Source organism: Martes martes, assembly GCF_963455335.1.
Source record: "Martes martes genome assembly, chromosome: 13".
Classification (NCBI taxonomy): Eukaryota; Metazoa; Chordata; class Mammalia; order Carnivora; family Mustelidae; genus Martes; species Martes martes.
In genome coordinates, this window is record NC_137901.1 from 23,695,251 (window position 1) to 23,713,521 (window position 18,271).

Genomic DNA, 18,271 nt, shown 5'->3' on the forward strand with positions numbered 1-18,271 from the left:
AGACTGATCTCTCTACGCAGAATACCTTGCCCTTCTTTCTCATGTTACCTATCCCTTGTAACATACTGTTGAGAACTCAGGCATCACTTCCTCTAGGAAGCTTTAATGTACTCTTTAGCTCAGTTAGTTACTCTTTAAGTCTGGAATATCCTCTGCATGTACCTTTTCTCTGCTGCACACTGCAGTATAGGGTATGATGATGATCACAGTATAACTACTGATGAGCTCCTAGAACGCAAGGCTGTGTGCTACGGGGTGGCAATACACTCTGTTTCACCTGGGACGGTTTCAGTTACTTCTCTTTTTCACTCCCCTGGGTTGGATGACATAATAACTGATCGCCTATCTTTTACTTACTTTACAACCTCAGTGACGAGTATAGTGACACACACAAAGTAGAGGATTAATAAAAGTTGTTGAAGAGAAAGAGTACAAATCAGATGACAGCTTTTGCATCTAACATTCCAATCAAGGCTGAAATATTCTGTGATTTTAGGCTTTAAAAAATAGATTTCTGGGGCGCCTGGGTGGCTCAGTGGGTTAAGCCTCTGCCTTCGGCTCAGGTCATGATTTCAGGGTCCTGGGACTGAACCCCCACATCGGGGGGGGGGTCTCTGCTCAGCAAGGAGCCTGCTTTCCCCCCCCACCAGCCTCTCTGCCTACTTGTGATTTCTGTCAAGTAAATAAATAAATAAATAGATTTCTGCTAAATTTTACAATAGTGAACACAAATATTCAGTGAAATAAAGGAAACATAATCATTATAAAAATAAGTTAACTGCCTAAAACACAAATTTCATTATAAGACTGCATATTTCTTATGCAACAATAACCATAATGTTCCCAATTTTTCTGATCAGAGCATCAATAAAGAACTAAACATTTAATCAACTCTTACTTTTCCAAAGGGCCATTCAATTTTTTTACGTTTCTATGAAATCGTAAAGCTTGAATATCTTGTGTCTCTATTTTGGGAGGTAGAAGTCCTTGAAGACCAAGCATTTGTCGTTCTTGTAATGTAAATGCCATTCCCTAAAAAGGAGAAAAGGATGAAAAATTATTGCTTACTGAGGTTGCAATGGTGCTATCCTACAAAATGTAATTTAAATGTAAATTTTTAAAAAATCAGTATGATATCATTTTGCCCACACTGTCAAAAATCTGTAAGACTGGTCATCTCTAATAATGGTAAGCATGTGGTAAAAGAGTTATTCTCACATACCATTGCTGGAAATGTAAACAGGTTTAAGTTTTTTAAAAGACAACTCAAAAATATTTTTAAATTTTAATGCACATACACTACATCTAGACAGCCATCTTAGAGAAATATTCATACATAAAATAAAGGCAAGTATACAAAAAGACTATAGTACTGTTTCTAGTTTTCTTGACTATTACAAACTAACTAAAAGCCCATCAATTATGGAACAGTTACGGAACCTATGGTATTTCCATACCATGAAATACCATACACTTAAACACAGACCTCCAGTTATGTACAATTACCTCCCAGACACGTAGTTAAGGAAAAAAAGCAAGTTGCAAATCAAACACACTCACTGTTGACGGTTATGTTCAGAAAACCCTCATAAAGTACATATACACAGATACATGCATACATTAGAAATGAAATTAACAGAATACAGCTTGAAAGAATACAGACCAATGATGATAGAGCTACCCTCACTAGAAAGAGAGGCTGAATTAAAGAGGGCAAAGGAAGCAATGGTACTTAGGAAGAAATTAACCTATGTCATAAGAAAATCTTTTCCAATTTCTGATATTCAGTTGTGTGTTAAATTCTTTTCATCGAAGTGATGTCAGTGAAAATGCCAGAGCAAGGATTTCCCAAATCGTTTCCTCTATAAAAACGTTAAGAACATTGGCCAAGTGATCAGAATAAACTTCTTTGGAATTCTGGAAACTAATCAAAGGCTTCAGCAATCAGGGAACATTTTATTCAAGAAAAACAGCTGAATTCTCATAAGAACAGCAAAAGCTTCATGACATTTTTATTTGCCTTATTCCTATGCTTCCCTCCCCAGCTCCACAGCAGCCTAGAAAACAGCAATCATTATGAAACAATAAGCTTTGAAAAACAGAGCCTGGCAGCTACTAAAGAGAGGTTAGAGATAATTCTACAGTCCCATACTCAGGAAATTTGTCATTATTTGACCTGTCTGGTGGTTTAGTGGACAACCCCACTTGCAAGGATTTATTGAATATGATCCGGAGTTCACCCAGTGTGAACAGGTTTTTTTCCAGAAGAGCTTGTTAAAAATAATCGGAAGTAATTATTTAACATGGCAGCTGCCTAAAGCAGTGGATAACAGCTGAGGGAAACAATAGGCTAACCAAAAAGCTGAAAAGGAAAAACCGAGGAACAAAATGTCCACAGGGTGGGTGGGAATGTGAAAAGCTTCAAATATTCCCAAGAATCTAGATGATCACCGGGAGCTATAGGCAAGTCCAGGAAAGACTTGGGAAGGCCCTTAGCTCCCACCTCTGGCTAATCTTGAGGCTCTGTGTAAGCAGGAGGTGAAGGCTGATGTGTAGTTGTAAACTGCCTAAGTACTAAAGGCATGCCCCAAAATGTACGCAGAGCCCTTAGGTATTTAAGTCTCTGTCTAATTACTAGTTGATGCCTAAGCCAACAAAGCAGACTTTAGTGGGCATATCAAAACAAGATAAAGATTTTAAATAGTTCAAGTATACTTTACACACCTTAGAAGCATTAGTTCAGAAATGTCACTAAATAGACAACAGCAATACAAGAAACCCTGGGAGGAGTATCTGGTTTCCAGAGAAGCCACATTATTGAACATGTCCAGTTTTCAACAAAAAATTGTAAGACATGCAAAAAGACAAAGTCTGGCTCATACACAGGAAAAAGAGTAGTTAGTTAATAGAAACTGTCCCTGAGGAAGCTCAAACATTATACTAACTAAACAAAGACTTCAGTGATTTTGAATATATTCAAAGACCTAAAGGATACCACATCTAAAGAACTAAAGGGAAGTACAAGAATGATATCCCACTAACTATAGAATATCAATGAAGAGATACAAAAAAGAACCAAATATAGAAATTCTGGAATTCAAAGTACAATAACTGAAATAAAAAGATTCAGAGGGACTAAACAGCAGATTTGAGCAGGTGGAAGGAAGGATCGGCAAACATAAAGAAAAGTCAATTGAGATAATCCAGTCTGAGAAGAGAGAAAATGCAATGAGTAAATATGAACAGAGCCTCAGAAACCTGTGGGACACCATCAAGTGTGCCAACATATGCGTAATAGGAGACCCAGAAGGCAAGAAGAGAAAAGGACAAAAGAATATTTGAAGAAGTAATGCCCAAAAGCTTCTCAAATTTGGTGAGAAATATTACCCCTAGAAGAAATATACATCCTAGAAACTCAACAGCTCCAATGAGGGAAAAAACTCAAAGAGATCTACATCTAGAAATACCATGTTCAAACTGTTAAAAGCCAAAAGAAGAAACTTGAAAGCGGAGAGAAGTCACTCAACATGCACAGGTGACCTTCAAAAAAAGGAGCAGTTAATGTCTTAACAGAAACCACAGAGGCCATAATGCAGTAGGATGACATATTAAAAGTGCTGAAAGGAAAAAAAAAAAAAAAAAAACCCTGTCAACCAAGAATTTCTAAATCCTTACAAAATTATCTAAAAACAAAGAAGAAATTTAGATGTTTTTAAATAAAGATAGGGTACTCATTGTTGGCATGCCTGTTTCACAAGGAATATCAAAGGGAGTCCTTTAGGGTGAAAGAAAGACACTGGAGAGTAACTCAAATCTACACAAAGAAATAAAGAACACAGGTAAGATCACCATATAGGTAAATATAAAAGTCAGTATGAATGTATTTTTTTTTGTTTGTAGCTCTTTGTCTCTCCTACCTGATTTAAAAGACAAGTACATAAAGAAATAATTATAATCTGTATTGATGATCAAACAATGTATAAACATGTAATTTTATGACAAAGCCGACAAAAGGAAAGAATGGAACTATACGAGAATGGTTTTTATGTACTATTAAAATTAAGTTGGAATCAGTCTGAATTAAATCGTTATGAAAATGGTAATTATCATCCTCAGAGCAAACCACTAAGACAATAATTCAGAAAAAGGCAGTAGAAGAAATGACAAGGGAATTAAAATGGTATACTAGAAAATATAGTTTAACACAAAGGAAGGGAACAATGGAGAAATAGAGGAACAAAAAAAGACAAGACATTTAGAAAACCAACAGCAAAATGACAGACATAACTTATATCTTATCAACTACTATATAATGTAAATGGATAAAAATCTACAATAAAAAGGCATGGATTGGGGCACCTGGGAGGCTCAGAGGGTTAAGCCTCTATCTTTGGTTCAGGTCTTGGTCTCGGGGTCCTGAGATCGAGCCCCGCATCAGGCTCTCTGCTCAGCAGGGAGCCTGCTTCCCCTCTCTCTCTGTCTCTCTGCCTACTTGTGATCTCTCTCTCTGTGTCAAATAAATAAATAAAATCTTAAAAAAAAAAAAAAGGTATGGATTGGCAAGATGGAGAACACAATCCAATTTTATGCTGTCTACAGGAGACACAGTTTGATTCAAAACACAATTAGGTAGGAAGTAAAAGGATGGAAAAAGATAAACCATGTAAATAGTAACCCAAAGAGAGCTGGAATGGCTAAATTAATAACAAACAAAATGATTGTGAAATACACATTGTTCACAGAGAAGGACATTCTATAATGATAAAAAGATCAATCATTAAAAAGATGTAACAATTATAAATATATATGCAACTGTGAAAAAAGCCCAGAATACATGAAACAAAAACTGAAAGAATCCGAGGAAGAAAGACAAGTTGGAGACTTCCATACCTCACTTCCAATAATGGAGAAAACAATTACACAGAAAATCAAAAGGAAACAGAAGACCTGAGCAACATTATAAAGCGACTAAACCTGACAGACACGTATGGCACATTTCACGCAAGAGCAGCAGGAAACATCCTTCAAACCGAGTGCCCATGGAATTAAACATAAAACATAGTCTTAAACCATAAAACAAGTCTCAGTAAATTTAAAAAGGATTTAAATCCAAATAGGATCTCCTACCATAATGCAATGAGATTAAAAATCAGTAATAGAAGGAAATTTGGGGAATTCACAAATACGTGGATTTCAAACAACACACAAAATGACCAAAGAAGAAATCACAAAGGAAATTAGAAGACACTTGGAGATGAATTAAAACACACATACCAAAACTTATGGGGATGCAGTGAAAGCAATGCCTACTGGGAAATTCACAGGTATAAGTGCCCACACTAAAAAGGTTGAAAGATCTCAAATCAATAATCTAAACTTATACCTTAAGAAACTACCAGGGGAGGGCACCTGGTTGGCTCAGTCAATTAAGTGTCTGCCTTCAGCTCAGGTCATTATCCTGGAATCCCAGAAACAAGTCCCACATTGGGCCCCCTGCTCAGCACGGAGTCTGCTTCTCCCTCTGCCCTTCACCTTGCTCATGCTCTCTCTTTTTCTCTCTCTCAAAATAAAAAAAATGGAAGAAAGAAAAGAAACTAGCAGGGGAAAGAGCAAACTAAACCTGAAGTAAAAAGGAAGGAAATACAAAAGATCAGAGTGAAAATAAATGAAATAGGTAATAGAAAACAACTGGAAAAATAAATCAGTGAACCCAAAAGTTGGTTCTTTGAAAGGTTGTACAAAATTGACAAACCTTTAGCTATACTGGAAAAAGGAGAAAGGGAGAAAACTGAAATCTCTAAATCTTTGCAACTCATGTTTCTCCTTCTAAAATTTCACCTAAGGCTGGGATATATAAAAGAAGTAAAACCCCAACTGTCACCCTTACTTCCTTTTCCCACTCTAGTACAAGACTAAAGTGGAAAAGCTAAACTTTATTTATTTTTTTAAATTAAATTACCCATTTATTTAAGTAATCTCACCACCCAATGCAGGGCATGAACTCATGACCCTGAGATCAAGAGTCACATGCTAAGCCAGCCAGGTACCCCTAAAATTTAGATTTAAATGAACAAATTAGTTCACTTAAAGGTGCCTTACCTACCCTACCGCCAAAGGTAAATGACTTGGCTACACAAGGTGTCACTGCCTATCTCCTATTGAGGTTCAAGGGACACTCAAAAGTTAGGGTGAAGGGACACTCAAAAGTGTATATTTGGGGTACCTGGGTAGCTCAGTCAGTTGGGTGTGCAACTCTTTAGATTTTATTTATTTCTTTATTGAGAGAGTGAGTGAGCAGTAGGAGGGACGGGAGAGAGAGAATCTCAAGCAAACTCCAAGCTGAGTACAGAACCTGACATGCGCATGCGGCTCCACCGCATGACCCTGAGATCATGACCTGAGCCGAAATCAAGAGTCAGATGCTTAACAAACTGAGCCTCTCAGGAGCCCCAAGTGTTCAACTCTTGATCTCAGCTCAGGTCTTGATCTCAGAGTCATGAGTTCAAGCCCCACGTTGGGTGAGGAGCCTACTTAAAAAAAAAAAAAAGTTAAAAAAGAAAGTATTTTATTTATAATACAGGGTAGAAATTAAAACGATTTAAAAAAAACTTTTATACAGTAAGTATTTAAGTTAGTAATTGATCAAATGCTTAAATTTGCTAGCCTGGTATTAACAAATGAAGCAAGCCCACAAAGATGACATTAGCTTCAAATGAACACCTCGATCAGTTCTTTAACGGTCCATTTTTCCTCCTCCTCCATCTCCCCAGGTCACCTGTCTCATCATGTCTGCCCTTTTCTCATCTATGCCACAGCAATGCCCTCCCATTTAGCAGCGTGGAAGTGTGTCTTCTTTGGCTGATCCTGAAAGATCCCCTGAGCTATTTTCCTCTAGACACACTCAATTTCTTCACATAAGCCAATATTGATAAAAATCCATTAACTAGATTTGAATATACAGGTAAACATACTGGGAAGAAAGAAAAAGCCCCTTCTATTTGCTTCCCTTAAAGTGTAGTTAGAATAAACCGTCAGGAATTAAGAATACCTACTTACAAAACTGCTAACTAGTAACTAACGATGCATAATGTCAAGACTGAAAACAATATTCAGCAATAGCATCATGACTAACCAAATTATAAAACATCCCCTGAAGGGAGTAACTCACACTTACATAGAATTTACAGTGCCTAAAGTAGCTTTACAATATTCCTTTTTCTCCACAACAGTTTAGATGAAGAAACTGGGATCTGAGAGGTTGTATCTACACTGAAGATCACGCAGCCTGTAAGGGTCAAGTTGGGTCTCTCTTCAGTCTCTGTGAGTCCAGATCTACCTACTGGACTGTGATGCAGCCACATATAAAAGGTTATGAAGCATCATAGAGATTATTTGTAAAATACTCTTCCCAGTAGGAAAATCACATGTAAAATTGTATCCTATGATCTTCAAAGTAAATATACTTTTAAGGGGCTTTGGCAAAATAAAAACAGATGATATTCTGGGACGGTAGGAATGTGATCTTTCTTTCTTTTATTAGTTGTAATGTAATTGTTACTTATGCAAATAAAAAAGAAAATTTTGAATTAGTTTACTATTAGAGGTGTAGCCAGGGGAGTTAAAATAAAAACAAACAAAAACCCTCACAGAACCAAGAACCATTAAACCAGAGCTCCAGGTACAAACTGGAAAGCGCATACTACCTACAGGACAGGATGCAGAGATGAGGTTCAAAATGTTATCTGGAAAGGTTACCAAATGAGCATAAGGAGAGAAGGGGAAAGCCAACCTTCCACACACACAGCCTTTTGAACATTTCAAAATGTATCACCTACATGATTTAAGTGAGAAAACTGAGATCTGGAGAGGTTAAATAAAGACCCAAAGTTTCATGGCTAGTGAATTCAAATGCACACCAGAACACCTGCTTGTAACCTGGCACGATGATGTCCAATCCTTTAACATATAAGGACTTTTAAAAAATGTCATAAAGAATTTCACATTCATACTAGAATTAGTAAATCTATAGGAAGAGAAAACAGATTTGTGGTTGCCAGGGGCTGAGAATGTGGTGGGGGGCGGGGGCTGTAACTACGGAATGGCTTCTGAGTTTCCATTTCAGGTGATGGAGGCACCACAGTGAATGTTCTTAATGTCACTGACCTGTACACTATTTACCACACTGAAAAAGCCTTAAAGACATGGTAACAGGTGTGCCTTTAGTAGACAGTGATTACAGACATCTTAAGAGATCACAGACAGGGGCGCCTGGGTGGCTCAGTGAGTTAAGCCTCTGCCTTCGGCTCAGGTCATGATCTCGGAGTCCTGGGATCAAGCCCCGCATCAGGCTCTCTGCTCAGCAGGGAGCCTGCTTTCCCCTCTCTCTCTGCCTGCCTCTCTGCCTACTTGTGATCTCCCTCTGTGTGTGTGAAATAAATAAAATCTTAAAAAAAAAAAAATCACAATCTTAAAAGAATTCAATAATGTCTAAAATTACTATTTTATTAATCATAGCAGCAACATACTCTTAAAACATTTAGCCTATGATGTTTGAAGCACAAACCTGATGTCTTTCAAGTCCCCAAGGATTTCATGACCCTCAAATCAGGAATCCCTAATTTATGTTCCTTCTTAAACACGCACAACAAAAAACTCTTCCTGATATTTAAGGGGTTTCCAAAAATTATCCTTCAATGAGGTAACCTTACAGATGCTATCCAACCGTCAAGATCTCAGAGGCCCAGAGCATTAGTTACTATCTTTGCAGAAGTACTGTGATGGATTTTAGACTACCCTCCTCCTTAAAATTAATTTGCCACTTAAACTACCTTATAAATTTCTCACAATTCCCTCATAGTACGCTTTAAGTAGTTTCTTTAAGGATAAAAAAATAAGACCAACATACTTAGCAAATATTTACTATACCCATGGCATTGTAAAAAACATAAAATTCTGAATGGTCCCTGACCCAAAGGAAACTGAAATATAGGTAAGAAATATAAATTCAGGAAAACGTAAATACCAACAATTACTTCAATGACAACTTAAGGCATGAAAGGAAGCACACAGCAAGATGCTGATTACTTGCTACAGGAACAGGAAGACAAAAACTGCTATAGGGCTTCAGAGAAGGGAGCCATTATTCCAGTCTATGGTGTATGAGAAGTTGCTACAGGAGAACTGGACTTTGAATGAGTTGCATCTTGAAGAGCAAGCATGATTTGGGGACGTGAGGCAAAAACAAGAGAGCACCAGAATATCCCTCATTAAGCTTCATTCAATTCACTACTACCTGCTGAATTCTCATCCTGTCTAAGGTACAAAAATGCAAAAATAAGGCAGTCTGGGTGGCCCCTGGTCAATTTCCCTTTGTAGGCCTGAAATCCGTCAAAACATATCATACTGTACAATTAGTTATCCTCAACCCCCACCATGGGAAATAATTAGCATTGGCAAATTTCTGATGACTGTTGTTTTAAAATAAGTCACACCTTAACCTGTATGCATTATTCCCAAGAGGTAAATTTCACCCATTACAATGAACTCAGTGTATCCTCTTACAAGCTTTTGGTGAGAAATCTCTTTCAAGAAATACATGCACTTACTAATTACTATCACCACTAGAAAATAGAGAGGGACTTGCCCACTAAACACAGCTTGGCCATGGAGTAAAGGCAAGACTAGGTATCAATAATGCCCATCACTTCTACCCCAAGAGTATAAAGAGGGGGTTGGAAGTCTCCACCATGAAGCAGTATTGTGAGATTAATGGGCAAAAGCACTTGTGTGCAATGATCTGTGTCCAAGAAGCTGGGTGGAGGTGCAGACATTAGACAATAGTTCATTTTACAATTTTAACCCCATCTTCCAAGGGCTCAGTTGGATGTGAGCTGGGTAAATCTAAGTATCCCCCACTGCCCAAAAGTTCTGGGCAGACTGCTATTCTAGGGATATTTTTGAGCTGAAACCAGGAAACAAAGTCAATCTTTTTCTGGTAGTAGAATTTGAATGGTGAAACTGGGACCCATCAAGCAGCTATGATTCTTGCCATGTGGAGAAAAGTGCAAAGTCATACAGAAAGAGTAAACAGCTCTGGATTGTTTTAGTAGAAAGCTACAAAATTTAAAAAGTTCATACTTTATCAGCCTAAAATATATCAAACCTTTACCAGGAAGAGAGAAAATGTTATGTTAGTATTAATGTTACTAACCTTGTTTGTTCTTGGGTTCAACATGAGTGTCTTGCCTTTTTCTTTTATGTGCATATGACGACATGCTAGAGTATAGGGAGTAGCAACTGTTCTTAACCGGGACAACATCTTTCCTTTCACCTGGGGAAAAGGCAGCAGATAACGGATGAGAAACATATTACAGAATGCATGCACATCAGGTACCAGTTTTCAAAAGCAGATACAGAAAGCTTAATTTTTCATACTTGAAAAACCTTTATCAAAGTACATTTATGTTTCTACAGGTTGTAACTGTTGTAAAAAAGTAACTGGGTGAAGACAAGGACTGACTTTTCCTGACAATACTCTAAGTTCCTGGTTAGTCATCATTGCTATTTTGTATGTATACTAGAGTGTGCTAAACACTTATTCTTTTTCTAAGCCACAAGTGTGGCAAGGTATGTATCTCCTGATTGTGAGAGAAAGAAAGAAATCCAGCAATTAAGAAACAAGGTAATATGTAGTAAACAAAGACATGCAGTCAGGTCCATGTAAACGCGTATGGGAGTTTAGGTTGAAGGTGGAAAAGTAAGTTACCAGGAAAGCCTGGAGCATAAACATTCAGAGGAAGAGAAGCCATTCAAACTCTTAATCTAGCTGTATAATTTTAATGTATTAATAAAGTCAGTGTTTAAATGGAATGTACTAAATATTTTTTTGTCTTCAAAAAACCTGTTATTTAATATAAAAAATACGCAAATTGGCTAGAAAACATGTTTTTGCCCTTTCACGACCATCACAGATACAAGGGAATTTTTCAAAATGGAAAACGCCACATAATACATTGCACATTAAATATTTAAAATGAGAATACAATAGATTCTTCTGCATATCACTTCTCCCACCCAAAATGAATTTGCAAAACCCATTTATCTTAATCATTAGAAATCATTGCAATTATCCCGCAATAAGTTTTTTATTGGAATTTTTATTTGCTTAGAAATCAAGGTTTGTATATGGGGTGCAGTAAACTATTACAGTGAGATTATTTTTTAAGTTAATTTTTATGGAAGTGAATTCACATAACAAAACTTGCCATTTTAAAGTGAACAATTCAGAGGGATTTAGAAAATCCATAATGTTGTGCAACCCACCTCTACCTAGTTCCAAAACATCTTCACCATCCCAGAAGGAAACACTACCCCATTAAGCAGTTCTTTCCATCCTCCAGTGCCCGCAACCAGCAACCTGTTTTCTGTCGTTATGGATTTACCTATTCTGGATATTTCCTATAAATGTGGTGCATAAATGTGTCCACAAAAACAAAAAAATCTATACGATTACAAGGACATCAAGAATCATGAGAGATGGGGACTGGGGGTGGGAGGACAGGACAGATGTTTAAAGGTACAAACTTGCAGTGAGAGTCCTAAGAAATAATAACTCCTAAAGATCTAATGCATAGTATAGTGAATATAGATAACGACACTGTATTATAATCATCAAACTTTTTAGGAGACTAGATCTTAATCGTTCCAACCACTAAAAAGAAATGATAATTATATAACATGAGAGGTGACAATTATCACTACAATGGCAATCATATTATAATATATAAATCAAATTAATGTTATATACCTTAAATGTATACAATGTCATATGCTAAATATACTTCATTAATAATAAAAAAGAATTATGAGAGATATACAACAAAATAGTTGGGTCACTTTAAAATGTTAGTGAAAGACAGACACTAAGGAACTACTGCAATTTAAAGAAGACTGAACATATAGCAACAAAATGCAAAGCTTGAATCAAAAAAAAAAAAAGCTATCAAGGACACTTATTGGGACAACTGGCAAAACTAGAAGATATACCGTAGCTTAAATAAAAGTGCTGTAAAATTTTAAATTTTCTGTATTTGATAACCATATGGAAGAGATATACTTGTCCTGAAAACCCAGTGAAGTATTAAGGGGCCAAGAAATATGATATATGCAACCAAAGCCTTTCAAATCATTTCAAAATAAATTTCAAAAAGACTGAAATGGTAGCATTGATTATGTGTTTGTGTAGTTCCTCCAGGAGAGACAGCATTATTTGTCAAAATTAAAACTTTGGTACCAAAAGACTGGATTAGTATTCCAGTATATTGGTGAGGTAGGCAAATCTACGATATAGTATAGAATACTTTTTACTTTAAATCAAAGACAATCTGAAAAAAATTTCATTTTGTCATCAGTACTTGTGGTTTATGATAAGAAATATGTCTGGGGGGCTCAGGCAGTTAAATGTTTGACTCTTGATTTCTGCTCAGGTCATGATCTCAGGATCCTGAGGTCGAGCCCTAAGACAGGCTCCAGGGCGGAGTCTGCTTCAGATTCACTGCCTCTCACTCTCCCTCTGCACCCCCTCCGTGAATGAATAAATAAAATCTTTTTTTAAAAAAAGAAATATATTTGTTTTTTGTCCCCAGTTTCTGCAACAGAGCTCCTAAAAATCCTTGGAATTTCCTGAATGATAGGAGTATTTTTTTGTTACTCATAAGAGACACTTTTGATCACATTTGAGTTTATGCTTATGAGGTGACCTAGGGTGGACCACTGCAAAGCCTCAGATAGAGCTGGTCACCAGAAACACCAAGTGATTAGAGAGTAGAGATTTACTGCCCCACTCCAGAACCTCCAGAAAGGGAAGTGGGCAGGGGCTCTTTTTTTTTTTTTTTTTAAAGATTTTTTATTTATTTATTTGACAGACAGAGATCACAAGCAGGCAGAGAGGCAGGCAGAGAGAGGAGGAAGCAGGCTCCCTGCAGAGGAGAGAGCCCGATGCGGGGCTCGATCCCAGGACCCTGGGATCATGACCCGAGCTGAAGGCAGAGGCTTTAACCCACTGAGCCACCCAGGTGCCCCGGGCAGGGGCTCTTTTTAACAAGGAGATCTGTTGAGCTTTCATGTTGGTGAACACATCTAGGTGCTGGTGGATGGCACACTCAGGTAGGACAAGTAAGCTCTATGCCTCCCCACCCCCACCCCCATCAATACCTAGTTCTATGTATCCCTTCTATCTGTTCCTGAGTTGTATCCTTTTATAATACACCAGCAAATATAAGTAAGTTTGTGTGCCATTATAGCAAATCATTGAAACAGTGGGGGTTGTGGGAAGCTTCAATTTATAGAGAGTTGGTCAGAAGTATGGGTCACAACCTGGGACTTAGGATTGGCATCTCAAGAAGGGGCTGTCTTTTGGAACTGAATCCTTAACCTATGGGATCTGAAGCTATCTCCATATGGACAATGTAAGAATTAAGTTACATTAAAGCAAACCCAATCAGCATCTGCTGAGAAATGGAGAATTGCTGGGTGTGTGTGCGGCAGGGGAGTCCCACATTTAGTGGCCAGAAGAATTGACACTGCGAGTAAGGAAGATTAAAGTTTTTCCTTTCAGTAGTTAAGAGCAGCATTCTAATACATGAAATCTATTTTCAACTCCTGGTTAAAGTTTTGCTACTACCTAATACTGAATTTAGTCTGTATAATAAAGATAACACCACTTGTCAAATCTACCTTATAGATAATTATGATGATCAAATGAGACCATATGCAAAAAAGTATTATAATTACAGAAAGTTTTATCACTAAAATTACTTTATTAGTAAGTGATAGTAAAATAAAATGTAAAGGTAATTTTAATAGTGTCTTGAAAACAGTGGTCATAAGTTAAAAAAAAATTAAGGAAAAAAAATCTGCCAAAACTAGAACCAAGGAATAAGAGATAGACAGGGAGGCTTAAATACCAGTAATGAGAACAATGAGAGGCAACAAGATAAAACGCTGTTATGCAGGTGGGTTGGAAGGAGAACTCTAAGAATGAGTGAAGTAAAAACAGGAACCAAAAGGCAGCATTTCTAATTTTTAATTGACATGTAAAATCAAGCCACTTGCTTCCTTGACAGCTTCTGGAATACTGAGATCTGCCTCTGGTTTCTCCCCCTGGTGTGTCATTCACATGGCCTTGCCCTGGAACTTACTCTCTGGTGTTTACAAGCTGGACAGGGACAGGAACTGCTAGGCTACTGGCTGCTGGAGACGACTCTCCCTGGCCCCCTACTTGGGGTTAAAGGAGGTCACTGCAAGGGAGACAGAAATTAGAGGTCGTGACTGAGTGCAATGAGCACAAGCTCTGCAGTCCGACTGGGATCGGAATCTGGACTCAGCTCATCACCACTCTGGATGCGGTTGTGTCACCCAGGCACTCCCAAACGGCTTCTGAATTGGTGTTAGCCTGGAACACATTTCTCACTGCTGTGTGGCCAAATGAGAAAAACTGAACAATGCAATATAGTCCTTTATAAAACAAAATTTATTCTCTTTGTTTTCCTATTCTAATTATGATCTTCGTATCTGGTGATAAAAAAATCTTTTCCCATATGAAAAGATGGTGGTGGTGGATTGCAATAGTTCTTAAATGGGTCCTTAACCTTGATAGAATTAAAAGTTGGCAGTGTATGGCTGGTGCCAATTGTTCCCCTACACACACCTGCCCATCAAGTCCAAAAGTCTCAGGACTGCCTTAGAAGTCTCATTTCTCTCATCAATGAAACAAGGGAGGGGGAACTCTGGTTTGCAGAGCTGTGTGTAGTAATGATGATATTTACAAAGTATCAAGCAATTAAGAGCTTTATCATGATCATAAAGAGCCTGACTAGTTGACATGAAAGTCTATTCAATAAAATCCATATCCGGGCAGTTTAGCAGAGTAGTCAAAGGCAAGCTCTGGAATCAAACTATCGGGTTTAAATCCGGCTTTGGCCAATTCTTACTCTGATTTTGAATAAGTCTGTTGCAGTTTTCTCATCACTCAAATGGGGATGATAACAGGACCTACTAAACAGTGCCATTTTAAGATTTTATTTATTTATTTGACAGACAGAGATCACAAGGAGGCAGAGAGGCAGGCAGAGAGAGGAGGAAGCAGGCTCCCTGCTGAGCAGAGAACCCGATGTGGGGCTCAATCCCAGGACCCTGGGATCATGACCTGAATCAAAGGCAGAGGCTTTAATCCACTGAGCCACCCAGGCGCCTCCCATTTTAAGATTTTAATTAGATAATCCATGTAAGATGCTTATCACAGTGCCCTCTAAGTGCTCTATAAATGTTAGTTCTTTAAGCACTATTAGTAGTAGCGACAGACTATGGTGGTCAGAAGATGTCTTCTGAATGCCTTTTAGTTTCTGCATCAACATCATCTACTGTGAAATCCTTGAGACTATAAGGATACTCATGGTTAGCACTTATTTAAACTATTTCAAATTAAATCTCTAGGTCAGTAATTAGAAGTTGGATGGTATACAGAGCCAGGCAACATCAAATGTCATTCTGAACATCTACAGAATCAATATAGTATTTTTTATTACTTTTGCAACTTGTACATATTGATCAAAGGAAATATAATATATAGCCATATAATCAAAACAGTGACTTTAAAATAAAAGTTAACTTTTTATAAAATAGATTTTTAGGAAATTAAATGTAGAATGATTTTGATAGTATGAATTTTGTCCTCCTTCTAAAATTTATCCTCAGTAAACAACTATAGGTTTCAATTATTATTTATGTTTTAAAATATGACTAAATTTGGGGTGCCTGAGTGGCTTTGTCGGTTAAGTATCTGTCTTGATTTTAGCTCAGGTTTCGATCTTAGGGTTGTGAATTCAAGCCCCAAGTTGGGTGTGGATCTTACTTAAAAAATAAATAAATAAATGAAATATGACTAAGTTTATTGAAAATTCACCAACATAAATTAGAATTTATTTTAGTTTAACTTAATATAAAATTTAATATAGTTAAGAATAGCTTATTTTTATAGGAAACTTGATACAAGTTATACATGAGCAGCTTTATAGGAGTTAATTTGCAAAAGAAATTCTTAAATGGTAAATTAGCTTTTCTTTTATGAATTTTTAACATATTTCCATAACAAGTGTATTTTAAAAGACAAAAACACCCTGTAAGACTGAAACCTGTGAGTAGTTCTTTCTCAGAAGTAAGTACTGAGCAAGAGTATATTTAATTCTCAAGAGAATGAAGAACTTCTACAAAAGCATAGCCCAACATTTCCTTAATATATGATAAAAGTTCTATCAGCATATCTGGGCTCTATGCTTAACTTTTAATTAAGTCTTTATAACTACCATAAGAGAGCCAAACACAGATTGCAAATCAAAGTTCAAAGCTAATTAAAGGTCCAACATTAGAAGACAAGAGTTAAGCCGTTTTTTCTGTATTTCTGCAAACCATGTAACATAGTATCATGTAACTTAGTTTTAGTAGTTACACAATAGATTATACACATACAAATACACACACGGGGGAAGGTGGGGAGAGGAAAGTGCAGGCAAATGTTTCTTCTCTAACTTCCAGGATGCCTGGAAACTAAAGAATAAATTCATGAGTAAAGATTAAGAGTAAAATTAATGAGTACAACATTGCAATTACTTGAACAACATGAACAATGCTTAAGGAGCGACTGAGCTGGAGCTGTTATGTTAAATTGCCTGAGTTCAAATCCAGACTTGGCCACCTATAAAATCTGTGATCTTGCGCAAGTTACGTAACCTTCTTAAGCCTTAGTTTCTTCATTTGTTAAATAGAAATAACAGTACCAACCTCAAAGAGTTATTTTGAGATGATTCATGTACAGCACAATGTCAGGCCCAGAACTGACAATTAAAACGTGTTTCTATTGTTAGCAATTGCAACACTAAAAGAAACAACAATGCTATTAACTATTCTGCTTAGAAGCGGCTGCCGCAAGCATTAGGAAAATAAATCAGATAAGAAGATACCGCATTTTGTAAGGAAGCACTACTGCTAAGATGTATCATTTTGATTATGCTTCTCATCAAAAGGCAACATGTTTTCTAAAATTGTTTTCGTAACCACGAAAGAAGTCAATTCCTGGACCGCAAATGTAACACCACCACAGAAGCAGAGGTGGTCATCACCAGTGTCAAAGAAACACCTGCCAGTTCTGGTCTATTTATGCCATTTCACACGAATGGGCAGAACTGTCCAAACGTAGAACTTTCTAGCTTGTAGCAAACTTCCTTTAAAGCGAGGAACGAACAAACGCGCGCGCGCGCACACACACACACACACACACACAGCCTGATTCCTGTCATTAATTCATCCCTGCAGAAGGAGATTTGATAAAAGGTATCAAACCACAAAATCGGTCTTTAAAGGGCGCGGGAGAGAGCGACGCTCGCGGTCTGGAAGCCACAGGACCTCATCCCGGGGCAACAAGGGCGCCGCCCTGGGACCAGCGGGTAGAGAAACGGGAAAGTCGCGCCCCGAAACCGTGCCCGGGAAAAAGCCGCGGGCGCTCGTATTGGGGACCGCCGCGACCTGATCGCTCCCCCGCCCTCCCCCGGAGCTCGGGGAGCAGCTTCCCTTCGCCTCGCCTCGCCCCGCCCATCCGCCAAGCGGGTCCTTGCCGGCCGCCCGCGCAAAAGCCGGCAACGGGTCCGCAATCGGGTGGGCGGGTTGGGCGGGAGAAGGCCGCCCCCGCTGCCCTCCCGGAGCTCCCGCCCCGGCCCCGCCACGCCAGGCCGCCAGCAACCGCGTGCTGCGCGGAGCCTTACCCAAGTCTCGGCCCGCGACAGGTGGTGCTGCCGGCGGAGAGGCCGCGGCCCTGCCGCCCACACAGGCGATGCTCAGCTGCGGCCGAGTCCGCCCCCCTCTTCCCTGAGCTTGGCGGAGCTGGCGCTAGCTCAGGTCCCGACAGGCAGGGGCGGCAGACGGCCGGCGAGGTAGCCAGGCAGGCGGTGTAGTGAGCCAGGGAGGCGGGCCGGCGCGGCCCGGCGGAGACTGACGGGCGCGCGGACCAATGCGGAGGCAGAAAGCCGTTCCGGGGGGCGGGCTCTGGCCGCCACTTCGCGGCCGGCGCGCCCGCGTTCCTTCCCCCCCCCCCCCCCCAAGGACCTTCCTGGATCTGGTTCTTTGAGGTTACTGTTTAGAGGCCGGCGCGCGCCGGTGGGGACGCGATCTCGAGGAATGCGAGAGGGGCCGTGTAGAGTTGAAGGAGTCCGCAGCAGACCCA

The 18,271-nt window shown here is 38.9% G+C and overlaps 1 protein-coding gene across 1 annotated transcript in view; it reads right to left on the bottom strand.

The window, feature by feature from the left end:
• The window catches only part of ME2 (malic enzyme 2), a 57,069-nt gene extending 39,069 nt beyond the window's left edge, over positions 1-18,000 (bottom strand). Inside the window, exons 1-3 of the mRNA XM_080821737.1 lie at positions 17,814-18,000; positions 10,211-10,330; positions 899-1,032 (exon numbers count right to left, since the gene is read on the bottom strand). Of these exons, the coding sequence (XP_080677863.1) occupies positions 899-1,032; positions 10,211-10,318 (242 nt within the window). The 5' untranslated portion in view covers positions 10,319-10,330; positions 17,814-18,000. The remainder of the gene's footprint in view (positions 1-898; positions 1,033-10,210; positions 10,331-17,813) is intronic.
• Positions 18,001-18,271: the final 271 nt, after the last annotated feature.